Raw genomic sequence first — 18,602 nt, 5'->3', positions numbered from 1 at the left:
ATGCCATAATGGAGGGCAGGAGTCATTGCTGTTAATTACTATTGTGGTGGTAAGGACTATTTTGTTTTGAGAAATGGCCTTAGTAGCTTGCCTGTTATTTCTCAGAAAAAAAGGCCAACAGACCCCTTTTCTAAAACTATAGTGCTTACCAGATGCCCCAACATTGACTTGTGAATAAAATCCAAATAGAGCAATCCAGTGAATGTAGTTACTTAACTATTTTTGTTTAATTTTAGAGCTTTTACCAGAATTGCACATTAATCAAAGTAGATGATCTATGGATATCTTATGAGAAAACTTGCTGGAGAGGTGGTCTTAGGTGAATATATGGAAATGCCCACTCTGATCTCTTCTGCTACCCTTACATCATTGCAAACACACCTTATGCATAGGACTTTGTGACCTCAATTGTACTTTTGTTGTTTTGTTAGCACAGCTCCAAGATTGTGTTTTTGTGGAAGGTAGTCTTTTATAAGACGTGTGTTTTTCCAAGCTTCTAAATTTTCCCAAGGGTATATAAAACTCATCCCTCCTCCTGGCTAATTCTCTTAGAGTCTTTGGCTCTGCCTTTACCAAGATCAAAAAAATATTTTGTCCTAAACATTATAATGTGTGACCAGTGAATGTTTCTCAGCAAAAGCTCTATTAAGAGAAAACAGTGTTTGTTCAGAAATACCTAAAGGAAATGCAGTCTATCTATGCCATTAGCTTCATAGTGATACTCTTTCTTGAGGACCCAGCATGTTTTAGGCATTATCCTCATGGTTTTACATTCACTGTCCCATTTATTGCCATATCCACTTTGGGGAGTGGTTTCTGCCAGGTAGCAATGGTGGAACCAATACTTGCTTGAAAAGCTAATTCTAGAGTCCAGAATTTTAAAAACTATGCTCTACTGCCACCTGTGAGAATTGTTTGTCCCAGTGGACTTGGGGGGATACCATCCCTACCACTGAGGCACACTTGGAGAAATGGCCCTAAAAACTCATCGATAAACGCACTGTCAAGATTTTGTCAATAATGTTGATTATTATGTGAGGTGGTATTCATGCTATGACATGGAATAGTTTTTCTCTAGCCCTAAAGCCAGAAAACATTGTGGGTTTTTTTAGACAACTAGTCCGTTTCTTATATTAAGAACATCTATGGACCCCTGGGTGGCTCAGTTTGTTAAGCATCTGCCTTCGGCTCAGGTCGTGATCCCAGAGTCCTGAGATCAAGCCCCACGTCAGGCTCCCTGCTCAGTGAGGAGTCTGTGTCTCCCTCTCCCTCTGCCTGCTGCTCCCCCTGCTTGTGCTCTCCTCTCTGTCAAATAAATAAACAAAATCTTAAAAACAAACAAAAAAGAACAACTGGTTATGTTTTCCCCTCCATATTAAGTGCTAGAAAGATTGGAGCCAAATGTGTGTTCTGCCTGTGGTAGATAAATGTAAATTTTTGGTATGAATTTTGTACATTATTACTAGTTTCAGCTCCTCTTTCTATCTTGATTTTCCTTTTGCTCAAATTTTCTTATCTATAATCTTAAATGGTATCTTATACATTTTATAGATCATTTTAAGTCACCTTGAATTCTTTCCTGAACAAAGTTGGGTGGAAATAAATGAATTGTAGTACCTCTGTTCTCCTCACCACACAGTGTTTAGTGTTGACTGGAAACCACTCAAGACCCCTGCAGATTCCGAAAAATGGGTAGCACTGGTAAGACCACTGTTACCGGGTCCAGTCTCCCGTCTGAAGTAAAAGTCCTGCAAATCGAGAGGGCACTGGGCACCAGAATTTCCTCAGTCCTGGCTCACTGGCTTATTCTCAATCTCCACATCAAGCCTCTGACTGTTTTTTTCAATCTGGAAGAATGCCTTCCTGAAAAAAATGTGCTGGCAAAGCTCTATAGGCAAAAAACTCATTTCAAGGACATAAATACTGATTCCAGCTTTAACCAAAATGAATAAGGCAAACCTGTCTTTTATGGAAGAACATGTAAGATATCCAAGGGACTTTCGCCAGAGCCCGTTACTCCCTTATGAAGCACTCCACACCTGCGGGGCTTCCCACCTGGGAAGTCATAGCGTGTGGGAAGCACACAGAGATCCCATTCTAGTCCCCGTGAAAAAGGAAGGGGTTAATAAGAAGGGAACAAGGGAAAACAGGACAAGTGCAATGGAGAAGTAAAACCAGTCTTGAAAGGAAGATGGTTCTAGATCTTTAAGAGTGACCAAGAGCAAATAAAAGTGAATGAGTCCATAAGGAAAGAGGGGACAAGAGCAAGAGGGAGGGAACATACACCACACAGACTGTTCTTTCTTTGCCAGTAGCACCTCCTTGGAACTAAAAAGATTCCGGTCTGCATGAGATCTTGAAACCTCAGCCCCTGGGTCATAGAAAACCAGAACATTGCAGAACACCTCTCCTCCACACCATGCTGACTGGCCCCCGTGCTGCCTCCCTATACACAGTACCTTGAACCACCGTCCCAGACTCTCTTCTGCCTTCATCCCGGCTCTCAGGAAGGAGGCCTCCTGCAGTGAGCCGGCCCCTTCTCCCTCATGCTAAGCATTCATCTCCACCAGAGCGTTCATTACTGACAGTTGAACGCAGCCCCACGGGGCCCTGAAACATGGCCAACAGTAGGCCTCCTACACTCCCAAGTGCACAACAGTTTATATATGATGAAACACAGTGTGTCCATTCTCCCCCATGCAGCTGGCCCCAGCTGAAATAAGGAAGTTTAGCCTTTGCTTATAAACCATTTGTATTCTGACGTAGCCTTGTGTGAGAGGATCCTTGCTCTGCTGGCTGAGCTTTTATTTCTGCCCTAAATCCGCGGCGCGCAGAGGCACAGGTCATGCTTCTCTTGACAGATATGAAGTCACTGTGGGGAGAGGCCAAGCCTGCAGAGCTCAGAATCAGAACCCGCGGCATCTGGTGCCTAGGAACCTTTCTCTTTCTGAGTAAGACTAACCTTTCTTCATCAGCCAAGCACATTTCTGAAGAAAAGGAAATAGAAGTCCCGATAAGCATCATCAAATACTGAAAGGATTAGCATAAAAGGGATGCCAAGTAGGAGATTTAATATTATTTAGGTGAAATTTGAATTCTAATGCAGGGCTCAGGTGCCCCACCTCTCCTTCTAATAGAACAATAGAACAGTAAGTTTCAAAATCTCAGTGATGCTGGGAAGACACTTCCTACTCAGTACAAGTGTCTCCTACCCGCTAGCTGTTCCTCACGGTCCCCTTGCCTCCCTCAGACGAGATAAGTGATGCTCTGGGACCTTCTCAGATTATACTCTGAGTCCTTGATTTTTCAGAGCCGGGCTTTTGCATGGAAGACAAAAGAGAGAAAAGGAAAAACAAGACCAAGGGAATACTCCCCGCTCACCATTTTAACCTGTAAAATGAGTGATCACAGGCAAGCTGCTTGTAAAATGAACGCCGCATTTCTGACCACCATACTTCCCTCTTCAGAGAGGGTGTCCAAGCTGCTCTTTCAAGGTGCAGGAGCCCAGGACCTGCTAGGGAGCTGGCAAGGCCTCGTGAGAAATGAAAATGTGAGATCTTTGTTCATAAATTATTAAGAATTTCAAAATGGTGACAGCAGAGAATTAAACCAAGCATGGGGCCCTGTGTGACTACCAGCAGGGACCGACACAGAGGCAAAGGAAGACATTTCACACCCACTGGGTCTTCCTCATAATGAAGCTGAGGGGTCTGAAGCGGCCTCCCGCCCGTGGTGATGACAAGGCTGCCCTCAGAAGCAACAGTTTTAAAATGCTTTCTTCTGCTCTCTATTTTTCACCTGGAAAAAATTCTTTCACCAGAAGTGCCAGTTTGATCACCACTTTGAAAACTCTTCTAAGAAAAAATGATTATTAGCCATCACTCAGGCCACCATCCGTGGTTGTTCAGTGAAGGCGTAGGTCGACTTCTCCCTGTTCTCGGGATCTTTGCACCATTGGAAGAATCTTCTACTTCCTGTGTCTGGGGAGTTTTCCACTGTGAGGAACAGAAAGCTGTCCCAAGATGGCCTCAACAGGAGGAAATTCATGGGCTCACGTGACAAGAAGTCAGGAAGGAGGGTGGTTCCGGCATTCTTTTTCTCATCAGCCCAGAGCCAGTGTTGAAGACCAGAGTTTCTTTCCTTCTTTCCCTTCTGCCATCCTTAGCTACTATATCTGGAATCTGGTCTGAGTTCAGACCACCTTTTCTTTATTAGGCTTGGGAAAGAAATTTCCTTCCATGCTTCCAACAAAAATCCACAGATCCCACAGATATTTCCCACGTCCCTGGAAGATAAGGGTGGGACGGGAAGGTTATCGTCAGAATCTGAGGCAGAACAAAAAATACCCAACAGCCTTCTGGCCATCCTGTGAGATCTGAGTTAGAACGGGCAGCCCAGAGCCCACAGCTGGAGAGCTCCAGACATGTCAACAATAATTAAAATAACAATATTTGCTGAAACTAGAAAGAAACTTGGAGACAGAACAATGCAAAGAAAACACTGCTGGGATGTGTTCGCACACGCGCACCAGCGTGCCCCCAAAATGAAGCCAGCAAGACACAGCGGATGGTGCCCTACCATTTACACACAAACACTTGTCTGCTCTATTCTGATAGATTCCAATCAGTATCTCTCTGCTGCTCAGAAAATAACAGGAATTCTCAAAGGGAACCACACCGCCTCACAGGAGGATAAATGTCTGTGAGTCACACTTAGGAATTTACCTTCCAGGCACTGGGATTCTGAGAACTCCGTGTAGCCCATCCCCGTGGCATTGTCCTGGGCCTCATTCCAGAACTAGAGGAGTCAAGAATGTAAACTCATGGAGGCTGGATCTCACTGTAGCGATCATTCATCTGACGTCTGGAACTTCTCAGACAGTCCGTGCTTTCTTCTCGTGCGCTGTGCTGAAGTCTGGAGGAGGCGCCCGGGGATGACCCGTGTCGCTTAGATTCTTGAAGACTCCTCTGAGTACGGCAAAATTCGGCATTTTCTAGACATTCCAAACTTTCGGAATAAAAAAGAAAGCAATTAATATTTTAAGTGGCAATATGCCTGGACATCCTGATCCTTGGAATTAGAGTGATAAGCCTTGGGATGCCAAGAAGTATCAACTAAGAATGCTGGGTGTTTTGCCACAAAGAGTAGCAGTGTATCCTTTCCCCTGCAACCCGTTCTGCTGACATATACAAAACCCCGAGTATTCTCTAATTGCCTGGAGTTCTTCTCTTGCTGTCACTGTACTTTAAAGGAATTAGAACTGCCAATTCTAAACTGAGCTCTCCTCAGACACCTGAACTTGGGTCAAGGCTGGCCTGGCTCTCGGACACCACCTGGCGCCTTTCCCCAGGTGTGGGGAGGAGGAGGAGGTGTGGCTGACAGGTATGCGGCTGCCTACCTGTCTGACCACTTGGAATGTTCCTACCTTGCTTTTTGGAAATGGGCCAACCTGGGAGCCCTTGAGGAATGAGAAAAGGAGAGATTGAGGGTTGAATGAAGGACCAAGTTGGAACAACTCGATGCCCTACAGGCATTTATTTTTATTTATTTATTTATTTTTTTGCCCTACAGGCATTTAAAAAGAGCAAACATGCAAATTCACTGGAAGCCAGGGGGCCCAGAGACACTCAGCCCTTTCTTGGGTAGAGGCAAGTCCGGAGGGCAGAGCCTCTAGAGGGGCCTCGAGTGTAAGCTGTGGACTGACCCTTGTAGGAATCCCTGATCTCCTAGGGCTCCTCTCCACCTCACTCATTCCTACAAGGGCTATTATCTCCTGGGTGTGTGAGAGGAGCCTTGCTCCAACCGCTCTATCTGCTTGTCAATCAGGAGAGGAGTCTAAGCCTTAAGGATGAAAAAGACATAAGATAATGTCTTGAAGTCTGAATCTCACTAGAGCCAGGGCTTATGCGCGTAGTAACTAACCAGGCAGAGTAATGAGTGCCAAGCATCAGATTAGAGACAAACACAGGGAGTATTACAAAGATCCCAAAGAAGGACAAGAAATACGACTTTTAAATCAACATTATTATGTTCCAGGAGCACATTTCCTAAACCTCTCCCACATAGGTGCACTGGATATGCTTGCTTATCTGGAAGCCACTGAACATTCCATTGACCAAACTTTCCCAAAAGCCCCACTAAGGGCAGGGAAACACTATAGAGGGCAGGGAATTTGTCTGGTCTGCTCACTAATGCCGCCTAGCACCTGTCAGTATGCCTGCGATGGAGTGGTATTTAATCACCCCTGTTGGATAAATGAATGACATGATGGCATCTAGTTAAGAAGACTACAAGTTACAAAGCACGGCCATATGTATTTCCTCATTTCGCCTCCACAATCGCCCTGCGAGGTGGCTGTCATTTTTATCTTCGTTTTACAGGAGAGGGAGTCAGCGTTCAACTACTGTCCAAAGTAACTAACCTAGTAATTTGCATTTTACTGGTTTGGATGCAATTGCTTCTCATCCAGTCCTGATTCCTTGCCTTCTCATCACTCCCAGGGTGCTTGCCTTAGGAAGAGGATGGCTGGGGTGACGGTGGCCTCACTAACACGTCCCTGTGACTTGTTTCAGGTGGGTCTCTTTCGAAAATCAGGTGTGAAATCTCGAATCCATGCATTACGTCAGATGAATGAGAACTTCCCCGAGAATGTCAGCTACGAAGACCAGTCTGCATATGACGTGGCGGATATGGTAAAACAGTTCTTCCGGGACCTCCCAGAGCCTCTTTTCACCAACAAGCTCAGCGAGACCTTCCTCCACATCTATCAGTGTAAGTGGAAGGAATGCAGATCAGTGTTCTCGTGGGCACCCATCCACTTAAAAAGCATTCTATAGACTGAGGTCTACTTAGACAAGTAATACATGAGTCCATAAAGAAATGCATAAAAGTTCTCATTCTCTGCTTCTTTCCAGAAGTAAACTTTGTTCACAGTTGGATATGGAAATCTCCCAGCCATTTGCTATGCATTTGAAAATACCTTTTTGACATCAAAGTTGTCCTTCTCAGTAGTGCTTTGCATAAGTTCTAAAACCTACTCTCAGTGTACTTTTAATAACTTTAAAATGAGAAGAGGACATAGTAGAATTTATTTTGTATGTAAATGTTTTTTAAAACTTTAATTTTTTAAAAAGTAAGCATTGCCTTGGGATATATGAAATTCAAAGCCAAGTGTGTTAAGATGACCAGAAATAAAAAGCAAATGTATTTTTAATACAATGTATTTTAATTGGCAAAAAGTAGGCAAACCAAATCAAGCTTATGCTTAATTCAACTCATTTATATTTTCACTTGGAACTTTTTAAGTGATGTTAAATTGAAAATTCTCAGCAAAGCCTCTCTAGTTAAAATAACCATTGAATAAAACAATTTCTAATTAAAAAGCATATCTTTCTAAAGATAGCCACAAAGGGGGTATTAGAAATGAACATGTGACTCTGTTCTAGATGCAGTAATGTTATGATAATAAATTATTTCAGTGGTCCAAGTCCTGACTCTTTAGAAAAAAAGAAAAAATAATAATCTGGCCTGTGGACTTTGAGCTTTCAGGAAAATATGCCTGAAATGGAGATCAGCAACATGGAAATGATCCAATTTGAAAAAGATCCTTGATATAGAGAATGTGTTATGTTTAAGGCCTACAATATTGCAAATCCAAAAAGGATTATAATAAATACCATGTACAAAAACAGGATAAAGTGATGACCCACTAAATAAATATTATTTTGTCAAAGTGAATAAGTTAAGTTAATGATACATGTCATGTGCGTCCAAACACAGAAAGTTCAGGACTTTGTTGCTATAAGAGGTCAAACTGCATTTTCAGTTAAGCCTCCCTCTTGGTGTAGAACTATCATATAAGATTCTTTACATTTAATCAGTTCTCAAGTTAGGGTCAGCACTAGTCTGAGGTTAAAACCAGATTGCTTCTAAGAGATAAATCCCTTTGGCCCTTTCTGAGACTCACCAACAAGAAACCAGATCACACCAGCATGTATTTTAGCTGAGCAAACACTTACTGAGTTCCACTTATGCACAGGGCAGTGCTGAGTGCTACAGATGATATGGATGGGTAGTAAGACGTACTCCCTGCTCTTAAGGATCTTACCACTGAGGGAGATGAGACATGTAGGTATATAACTGCCAAGCAACAAGACTGGAGAAATTCCATAATAAGGTTAATAAAGAAAATCCAAGGAAGTTGAGATGAGGACTAGGACTTGGTGGGGAATTTGAAGGTGAAGAAATGGAAGGAATACTTGTTGAGTGACTCAAATAGCATGAGCATGGTCCAGGAAGTTCCAGGGTATTCGCCTGGCTTGCGTGAATGATAACTGTCTGATGCAGTGCCAGTGACACTGAAAAATTAAACCGGGCCGTCTCAAGGAGGGGCATTGAATGTCAGGGCAGAGAGTTTATACTTGATTCATTAAGCACTGAGGAACCCTTGAGTGTTGTTGAGGGGGTTACCAGTTACAGGGCTCTCAGCTGTAAAGACAGAAGCAGAAAGCCAACAGATAGTTTAAACAATAAGGAAATTTTGTAATCACACATGACAAGAAATCTGGAATTAAATAACTCCAGAGTTGGTTAATTTCACAGCTTGGTGATGCCAAGGCTGAAGTCAGCCTCTCTTGGTTATGCCCTCAAGGTCACAGTACAATTGCCATAACTTACAATGATCTTGTCTTCCCAAAATCACACTCAAAAGCAAGAAGAGAGAAGAAGAGCTTCTCCTGGGGCATATGTCTCTTTTTATCAAGGAGATACATTTACAGAAGCTCCTAGCATTTATCTTAGTCCTAATGGCCAGAAATGGTCTACCTGTTCTCTCTTAAATCAATTATTGGAAGGAGAACTGGGATTACCACTTTGGGTTTAGGCCAACATGGTTATGCCATGTGTCTGAGGGAGGGGAAGGGCCCATCTCTCCTGGGCACATTCCAGACTTCTCCTGAACAAAAAAGTGCATTTTCTAATAGAGGAGGAAGAAGGGAGTAGATATCGGGTAGACAGCCAAGTTTGTGTTTGCCACAAGGGTAAATGCCCATCAGGACTGCTCTTGTGACTCATGAATCTGAAATTGGTGAACAAGAGATAGTGGACTGTCCAAGAACTGAGGGATTGAGAGTGAGCTAACACAGTAACTGGGGTGCCAGATTACATGCGGCAACTTCCAGCAGTGAGACTGGAAATTCAGTTTTTCGCGGATAGACTCTGGAGTCAAAGAGAGCAACTGTTCTTCCTCCCCTTCTCCAGAGCAGTTCTAATTTTAGCTGTGGTACTTCTTGGACTTTCGTCAAATGATTAGAATTTGGATGGATAATGAAAATAGTTGAAACCCACTGGTCTCCAGGAGGGAGAAGGAGAGAGAGATGAGAGACGACTCTGTAGTCTTAAAGTTTGGTGACTGGGAGAGTATTGAAAAGAAAAGGGAAAGGAAAGCTGATGTGAGGGCAGGGAGAAGAGAGGTGGTCCAGATCAACTGGATGTTGCCATTATCAACACACAGACATGCAGATCTAGAATAGTCTCCTGAGAGCTGAGAACGAGGCAGGAACTATAGGAGTGTCAAGTGTGACGAAAGTCCACGAGGCTAAGACCCAAAATGAATGGTGAATGTAGGGATTAATAGTTGACCTTCACAATCATTTTTAGTAGAAAATAATAGAAGGTTCTTTCTGATGGATAAAGGAATAAGTGAGTAGAGAGAAAGTTGAGACAACATGTAGCCATGACAATATGACTCTTAAAGAAGGTTGGCCATCTAAAGTTGAATAAGGTACACAGCTTGAATAAGGTACAATAGCTAAAGCAGCCTATTTAAAAGCAGTTCAATGGCTCAACTGAATTGTTAACACTTCAGTGACAGGCTTGAAATCGTTAATGGTATCTCCTATTTCAGCACAAGTAAGCAAGAAAGAACAAGGTTCTGCTATAATTTGAACAAAATGGTTCTTTTCTACTAAACCCAGGTGTATCTTGTGCCACGCACTGGATGTGGTGGGGGTAGAGATGGATTCTAAAACATTGAATGTAGTCATCGGGGCACCTGGGTGGCTCAGTGGATTAAAGCCTCTGCCTTTGACTCAGGTCATGATCCCAGGGTCCTGAGATCGAGCCCTTCACTGGGCTTTCTGCTCAGCAGGGAGCCTGCTCCCCGTTCTCTCTTTGCCTGCCTCTCTGTCTGCTTGTGATCTCTGTCTGTCAAATAAATAAATGAAATCTTTAAAAACAAAAACAAAACAAACAAACAAACAAAAACATTGAATGTAGTTAGGCTTTTCCAGGAATGTGGATTTGCTGGCTGACCGGGGCCAGGAGTGGGCCTGGCCCTGGAACGTCTGATGGCGGGGAGGAGCAGGGCCCAGACAGGTCATAGCGCAGCCTCTCTGGAGCAGCAGACTTAGGATGTCTTTATCATGCACTCCTACCAGTAGTAAATATCTGAGCATGTATACTTACTTCTTTCTCGTAACAGAAATATACTGTGATATACCATGATATACCGTGCATGTTATAAAACATACCCAATCTGTATTTTTAAAGCATGAGAGAAAACATAAACATCATTGCAAGTCCTGATATTTTTTCTCACAAGTCGAGGATGGCCACAGGCACATTCCCCTACCCCTTCAGCCTGCTGCAGAGACCTGCTCTAGAACATGGTATTTTAAGAAAGACAGTGTAACCAAAGTGAGCTCCTGACCATGTCTTTAGGAATGAGAAGAATAAGGGCAGTGAATCAGACCTAAAAGATCAGTAATCAGCCCAGCCGGGGGCAGCACAATGTAGTGCCTAGCAACCATTTGCTGTGATTTTCCGTGTCAGTTCCCCGCATATGTTTGGGGCCAGTGCCCTTCTAAGACAGCCTGACCAACACCCACCGTCACCACCTGACGAGGACCACCCTGAAGGGGAATGGCCCGACAAGGCCAGACTCTGTCCAAAACCTTAGCAAGCCTGGTTCTTCTTCCCCAAGGACAACCTCAATTTCCATTCTCCCCAAGATTATGAAATGCATGACATTGGGTCACCACACGAAGCAAATAGCTCACCTCCTCACACCAAGTCCTGGGTGACCTGTCGGAAAAAGAAAGATGTGTCCAGCTGACCCTCAAGGAGCTGACCCACTGGGATTCCAGAGGGCCAACCAGCTCAATCCCACCACTCACGGTTAATTGTACCAAACTGTCATCGAGGCCTGGCTATGCCAGTAGGGGTGGAGAAAGGCGATACTGCCATCCCCAACACAGTGGCATCCAGAAACACCCCCACAGAGCCCTGGGCATCCCGAAAGGTGCTTTCCAAGTGTCTGGTAGGAGGGTGGACATGAGGGAAGCCAGGCTGACAGTGCCGCAGCCTATTGCTAAGTTCAGCCAGAGTAGAAAACCAGTTTGAAAACAGCTGAGCAGTTGGTCTGCTAGAGACGGCGAAAGGCCAGGACGGGGGCGTTCCCTGCCAAATCATATCTCATTGTCAAGGCGGGGGCGTTCAGAGTTGGATGGCTGGGGTTCCGGTCCCAACTCCGCCTCTCACCAGCTGAGTGTCCTGAGACATGACTGACTTCTTTGTGCCATTAGTGGCCGTCGCCATGGTTGTGGACGATGGTGACGTCTCTGAGCGCGTCTTCACGCGGGGAAGGTAGCGTTTACTCACTGTCTCCCTGCTGGCTGGTTCTTCGGCTGTCCCACTCGTGACCCGGCACCCACTTTTCCACAGATGTCCCCAAGGAGCAGCGGCTGCAGGCGGCCCAGGCTGCCATCCTGCTGCTGGCCGACGAGAGCAGGGAGGTCTTGCAGACGCTGCTGTGTTTTCTCAATGACGTGGTCAACTTGGTGGAAGAGAACCAGATGACACCCATGAACCTGGCTGTGTGTCTGGCCCCCTCCCTTTTCCATCTGAATTTACTGAAGAAGGAAAGCTCCCCCAGGTGGGTTTTTCTCATCAACACCTAAACCAGGTATTTCCCATAGTTGATTTAAAAAAAAAAAAAAAAATTCTTGTGTTGTATTTCAGCTTGGAAAATTGTCAGCATTTAGTTAGTTATAATCAGAAAATATTTCAAGGTGACCAAATTCACCTGCTAGATATAAATCCAAGTAGTCCCGAAGGATGCCCGTTGCGATCCACAAGGCCCAAGGAAATGTGTTGCAGTCTGTGTGTAGTGTGTGAGGGGGAAGGAGGAAAAAGTACCAGAAGTCCTATTTACAGACTTAAGACTTAAGGCTCTGGCCCAATGGCCTACAGCGATGTGGTTTCAAACTCGGGGGAGAAACTAGAGGAATTTCTCCCCCAGCAGTTATTCCTTCCCTTGTATTTTTCCCAAGGTTTTTCATTATGAACCATCAGACTCTTAGGCTGACTCAGAGTATCTAGGCCGTGTGGTCACCGTTTTTATTTGGAAATGAGAAAGTCTGGGATCCGGATCAGCACCCGGGCGGGAAGCGAAAACAAAAGGGATGGGCTCAGTGTTGTGAAAATCTCTCGAGTTTGGGATCTGCTTACAATTCTGCCTTTCAATTACAGAGTCATACAGAAGAAATATGCCACCGGGAAGCCAGATCAAAAGGACCTCAGTGAGAACCTGGCGGCCGCGCAGGGCCTGGCCCACATGATCACAGAATGCGACAGACTGTTTGAGGTGAGCGGAAGGTTCCAGCCCCCTTCCTCCGAGCTCTTTGAGCCCGATAAGACGCTAGGAGGAGCGGTGGCTGCGTGTGCGTCTCAGAGGTGTTTGCTCCTGATTTTACAATGACAGTGGTCCAGACGCCCTGCAGCTCTGGTCTTTGCCTCCAGGAAACGTGACTGACACTGCTGGGTAGACACCTGGGACTACCGCGATGATGGTTTTCAAGAAAACAGTCACATTCCCTTCCGTTGCCAGGTTCAAGGCCAGCCAGCCAACTCCGCCGCGTGTGTTAACTTGGACTTGATTAGGTCCAACATCTGCGTGTGCGTGAACATTGAGCAATCCCTGGTCACTAAGAATCCATGACAGCTCATGAGTTTAGCCGCAGATATGTTCAAGAAGTAACTCAGCTAGACTTCTGGCACACTTTTTGTGGTAAAATTGGCATTTGTAAATGGGGAAAGTGTGCTAAAAAGGTAAAGCTATTTCTGAGTCGTATTTTGATGTTTCCCTTAAGTCTATGTGCTCTTGAGTTTCCTGAGCCCACATTTTGCCAAACTGAATAAAAATGCATTGAAGGTAAAATAAAAGAAAGACAGAAAGACTGAAGGGAAAGTCATTCTGTGTTATGAATAACAACTGGAGTCTCAGAAACGTTTTTGTTTCTCCTGACTTTAGGAAACTCCCCCGCCTCAGCCTTGCCACAGATCTTGGGAAAACATCCTTTGCCCCCTGGCACGAGGCCCATTGCCTATGCTGTGGTTTTTGACGGAATTACTTTGCTTTCTCTGTGAGTCTCAGCCTTTCTTTAGCTCAGTGTGTTGCTCTTTGGTGCATCTGTCGATTCAGGTCCCGCATGAGTTGGTAGCCCAGTCCCACAACTCATACATGGAGGCTGAGATCCACGCTCCAACTCTGGAAGACCTGGGGACCCAGATGGAAGAGAGTGGGGCAACTTTCCATACGTACTTGGAACATCTTGTCCAAGGCCTCCAGAAAGAAGCCAAGGAGAAGTTCAAAGGCTGGGTCACGTGCTCCAGCACAGACAACACAGATCTTGCTTTCAAAAAGGTAATCTCAGGGACTGGAAAAAACTACCCCCAGAGACTCCTGTGTAACAAGAAGGGATTTGTTTTCCTTTAAAAATGGCCACTCCGGGACGCCTGGTTGGCTCGGTTGGTTGAGCGGCTGCCTTCGGCTCGGGTCATGATCCCAGCATCCTGGGATCGAGTCCCACATCTGGCTCCTTGCTCTGCAGGGAGCCTGCTTCTCCCTCTGACTCTGCCTGCCACTCTGTCTGCCTGTGCTCGCTCTCTCTCCCTCACAAATAAATAAATAAAATCTTTATTTTAAAAAAAAAAAAAAATGGCCACTCCAGGGTGCCTGGGTGGCTCAGTGGGTTAAAGCCTCTGCCTTCGGCTCAGGTCATGATCCCAAGGTCCTGGGATCGAATCCGCATAGGGCTTTCTGCTCAGCAGGGAGCCTGCTTCCTCCTCTCTCTCTCTCTCTCTCTCTCTCTCTGCCTGCCTCTCTGCCTACTTGTGATCTGTGTCTGTCAAATAAATAAATAAAATCTTAAAAAAAGCAAAAACAACAACAACAACAAAACAAAACAAAAAAAAACGGCCACTCCAGGGGCACCCGGGTGGCTCAGTCAGTTAAGTGTCTGACTCTTAATGTTGGCTCAGGTCATGATCTCCGAGTCGTGAGATCAAGCCCCAAATCAGACTCTGTGCTGGGTGTGGAGCCTGCTTACGATTCTCTCTCTCCCTCTGCCACTCACCTCCCTACCAACCTCTAAAAATTAATTAATTAATTAATTAATTAATTTAAAATGGCCACTCTGTCCATGGGGCTTGGCACACACAAGAGCAAGTCAAAGACCCACTCTGGAGACTGGCAAGCAGTCCCTTTGCACATAATCTGCATGTAGACTCTGAAGCTGGCTGCTGGCTGCCAATCTGATCCTTGTCCCTTACCTGTGTGACGTTAGCCAAGTCGCATGCCTCTCTGTGCCTGGTTTCTCATTTGCATAGTAGACATCCTGCTACCACAGGCAGAGGAGGGCTATTTACAAACCAAATGGGTTAGAATCTTTCCCAACACCCAGTACACCCTGTATGAGTTGGTGATTACTATTTGTCTTCTTCTTATTATTTTTATTCTAAGCCTAAAGATGAACGTCTTAAAATTTTTAACCTGAGGTGTGCAGAATCACTCTTTCAGGTTACATCACCAGCAATGTTTTCTGAATGTCCAGTGAAGAATGGTAGGTTTGGGTTGGGGCGAGTTGTCCTCTTCAGCCTTCGATGGTGTCTTTCCTAAGGTGGGAGACGGGCACCCGCTGAAGCTATGGAAGGCCGCCGTGGAGGTGGAAGCGCCCCCTTCCGTGGTTTTGAACCGTGTGCTAAGAGAGCGCCACCTATGGGATGAGGATTTTGTGCAGTGGAAGGTTGTGGAAACCCTGGACAAGCAAACAGAAATCTACCAGTACGTGTTGAACAGCATGGCCCCCCACCCTTCCAGAGACTTCGTAGTTCTCAGGTAAGCCTACCTCTAGGGTTTAAGGTATTTTTCTTTTTTCCAAAAGCAGATGAAGAGCTGCATATTTAAGCATTTCATGGCGTTCTACCCCCGAAGTTCAGCCTCCACTGGGAGCCCTACGCCAGCACACATTTCCCTCCATGATACCTGATTTCGCTGTATTTATGCCTGACTTCCTGCTTCCTTCACCCAAGTTACGGCTCTGCCCGGCTCTCTCACGGCCCCTTTCACTATGGAGCATATGGCTTATTAGGCCATAAATATTGCTCGTTTCCTCAGAACAGAGTCCCAAGAATAGCTGCTACTTGTCCAGTTGCACTTTCTGCCAAATTATGCAAATCAATTCTGACTTGTCTCCAGATTTTTGCCTTCTTCCCGGGGGAAAGAAAGCTTGGGTTTGTGTAACTCTCACGACGGAAGTGTGTGTAACTTCAAAACCCATCTGTATAACTTCGCCCGTTCACAGCTCATTGCCCCATAGGGAAAGCTTGGCACAGCCCTGAAGGTCCACCAACACAGAGAAGGTCAGATGTCCAGTCAGATTTCAGGGCCGGACAAGGCCTGCGAGTGTCCTGTCGACTGTTGAAGCATTGCTTCTGATCAGTTTACGGGATGAGTTCTGGCCCCCTGCCCCCTGGGTTTGGAAAGGGAAGCCCAAGCCATGTTGGGAGGTGTGCATGGTGCAGCGGTGCACATGAGTTGGTGAGTCAGCATGGAGTCCAAAAGAACATGGGTTGACTAGACTAAGAAAGCAAATACAATATAATTGAATCAAGGTATTCTTTTTTATTAATAACTGATGGCAAACACTGTCTCTTCCCATAGAGTAGTAGTGTCAAAGGAATCACTAGTGAAATTCCCAAATGTAAATTTCAGTTTGTTTACGAAAATCGTTTTGATGGCAAACTCCAGGTTACTTTTCACATGGGCGTTTGGAGTTGGTCCCTGGGACCCTGAATGTGAAGGGTCATTTTTCCCTAAATATATGTGTTTGTCTTGGCAACGTGGGGATCCTGGCGGAGAATGTGGGCAGTCTTAAGGATGGCTTATTACCACAGTTATGCGGACATTCGTCATCTCGTGGAATTTAAACTTCACGTCTTCACTCTTGTAAACAGCAAATCAAATAGTTCTGGGATGGCAGCCATGGGGAGGGAGCCATGCCATAGCATGCCTCTTCCCGCCCCTTAGAGGGCTGAGGGCCAGAATCCATGCATGGAGCCTCCCTCCTTCCTTCCACTGAACAGTCCCACCAGCCTGTTTCTTATCACAGGGCATCATTCCAGCCCTGCGGGGAGGCTGTGGGGATATTGGAGTGAATACAAGAGGCCGCTGTCTCTCTCTCTCTAGGGGTTTACATTTTATCAGGGAGGGAGGGTCAATAAACCATAAGTAAGGGGATAATGTTACTCATCCCGTGGGAGGGGATAAGTAAGAAGGGGGATGGTAAGGGGTTAAATTTTACATATAGTGGTTAAGGCAGACTCTCACAGCATTGATAACTGACCCACAACTTGAAGGAGAAAGTGGGTGGGTCATGAGGCTCCGATGCCGAAGAACACAACACTCGAGAAAATTTACCACTCACCAGACACGGCTCCTGCAACACAGATGCCTGTGGTTATGATACCAGAAGATAGAAAGTGGCAGAGCTGAAATGCTTCCTGTCTTCCATGTGCCACCCCATCTAGACTAGGAATCCCTTCAGGAATTGCCACTTGTACGTGCGTTATCCCCTTCTCTAAATCCTCAGGAGCTTCTGGTGATAGTTACCGAAGCTTTTTCCATCATATCCCCACATATCTGTACAACTCCCCGTCTTTATTGCTGAACATGTCATCTCGCCTGCGGAGAATGGTCACACCCGATGAGAAGCTGCTGGGCGTTTGTGTTATGCTTGCTTCTTGCCAGGTTTTTATGGGGAACATCCAGTAGTTTGTCTTTCTGGTGTGGTAGGACAGGACGGACGAAGTTACAGATGACGTAGCCAAGCCCAGGATAGGGTTTGTGAGGTAAATAACTGGGATTATGATCATGAGATCTATGTCCTGTGATAGAAATGGTCATTACACAGATGCTCTCATGGTCCCTGACTTCTGTCTCTGATTGAATAGCCCCTGTAACAGGGAGCTTACTACTCCTCATAGCACCTGTTTCGTATCTGGCGTGTGCACTTTGTGAGTCAGGTCTTCTGTCTCCTGAGCTGACACATGTCATCCCATCTCTCCCTGCTGGGGTCATATCGACTGTGCTTTTCTCATCCTGCTTGGGAGCCCCTCAGGTATTTGAAAACAATGAGCAGTCCACATGTGTCTAGTTTACTTCAGGCGAAGCGCCACCAGCTCATTTTTTTCTTTAAGACTGAGTTGAGCATTGCCTCCTCCAGGGAGCCTTCTGTGTGTCTCCCCTTCCCTTCCATAGGATTGCCGAGCACCGTTGCATAGCCACATCACTGCACTTTCCTTGGTGTTTTGGAGGTCTCTTTGTATGTCTGTTTTTCTCCCTTGGCTGTGTATCTTTGTGTCCTTTGTGGCTTCTCGTGTGCCCAGTAGATGTTTGCTGAATGAACAGAGTGGGCAAGTCCTAATTCTAAAACTGTAAGACCAACCCTTCAGGAATGGCCAGGAACCTCTGCAGCCTCAGTTTGGGGTTCCAAAGGCAGATTGGAAAGCTGCAGGACCATCGCTGGCCTCTGGGTCAGCAGGCTGAGAGCCTTGCTTTGAACTGCACTGTAAAAATTTTACACACCCTTATGGAAGCCATTAGTTTAATCTAAGTAAGTAGGATAAGGATTTGAGCAGGAAACTGAAGGTGTAAAACTCAATGCTGTGTCCAGGTTTTTCTTTCTCTCTTAGCCCTAATTTTGATGGGCCGGTTGTTTTTGCTATAGGACCTGGAAGACTGATTTGCCCAAAGGCATGTGTACCCTGGTGTCCCTCTCTGTGGAGCATGAGGAAGCCCACCTCATGGGTGGCGTGCGGGCAGTGGTGATGGATTCTCAGTACTTGATAGAACCGTGCGGCTCCGGCAAATCGAGACTGACCCACATCTGCAGGATAGACCTGAAGTAAGTGTACTCCCCAAGAAGGCAGGCACAGCCCGGGAGCCTCAGTTTGAGTGGCAGAGTCGCCAGGGCCCTGTGTGTCATCCTGATTTCTTGTTTCACTTACTATACTTGCATGCTTTCGTTGAAGATTACTGATGCCGCCCCCCTCTGCTTTCCTTTTCCTCATCTTTTGTAAAACTCTGACATTTCCCTGTAGCCCTCTGCTCTTCTTTCTTTTTTCTTTTTTTCAAGATTTTATTTGGCAGAGAGAGAGAGCACAAGCAAGAGGAGAGGCAGACAGAGGGAGAGGGAGAAGCAGGCTCCCCGCTGAGCAAGGAGCCCAAGGCGGGGCTCGATCCCAGGACCCCGGGATCATGACCC

The 18,602-nt window shown here is 45.7% G+C and overlaps 1 protein-coding gene across 3 annotated transcripts in view; it reads left to right on the top strand.

The window, feature by feature from the left end:
• The window catches only part of STARD13 (StAR related lipid transfer domain containing 13), a 182,983-nt gene that overhangs the window by 161,320 nt on the left and 3,061 nt on the right, over window positions 1-18,602 (top strand). For all 3 annotated transcript variants that reach the window (XM_044249575.1, XM_044249574.1, XM_044249577.1), the window contains exons 8-13: window positions 6,573-6,771; window positions 11,722-11,932; window positions 12,529-12,643; window positions 13,481-13,702; window positions 14,958-15,175; window positions 18,066-18,242. In XM_044249575.1, the coding sequence (XP_044105510.1) occupies window positions 6,573-6,771; window positions 11,722-11,932; window positions 12,529-12,643; window positions 13,481-13,702; window positions 14,958-15,175; window positions 18,066-18,242 (1,142 nt within the window). The remainder of the gene's footprint in view (window positions 1-6,572; window positions 6,772-11,721; window positions 11,933-12,528; window positions 12,644-13,480; window positions 13,703-14,957; window positions 15,176-18,065; window positions 18,243-18,602) is intronic.

Source organism: Neovison vison, chromosome 5, assembly GCF_020171115.1.
Source record: "Neovison vison isolate M4711 chromosome 5, ASM_NN_V1, whole genome shotgun sequence".
In the NCBI taxonomy this organism is placed as follows: Eukaryota; Metazoa; Chordata; class Mammalia; order Carnivora; family Mustelidae; genus Neogale; species Neogale vison.
Note: the sequence above shows the minus strand (reverse complement) of the source record. Positions and strands in the feature narration are given on the sequence as shown.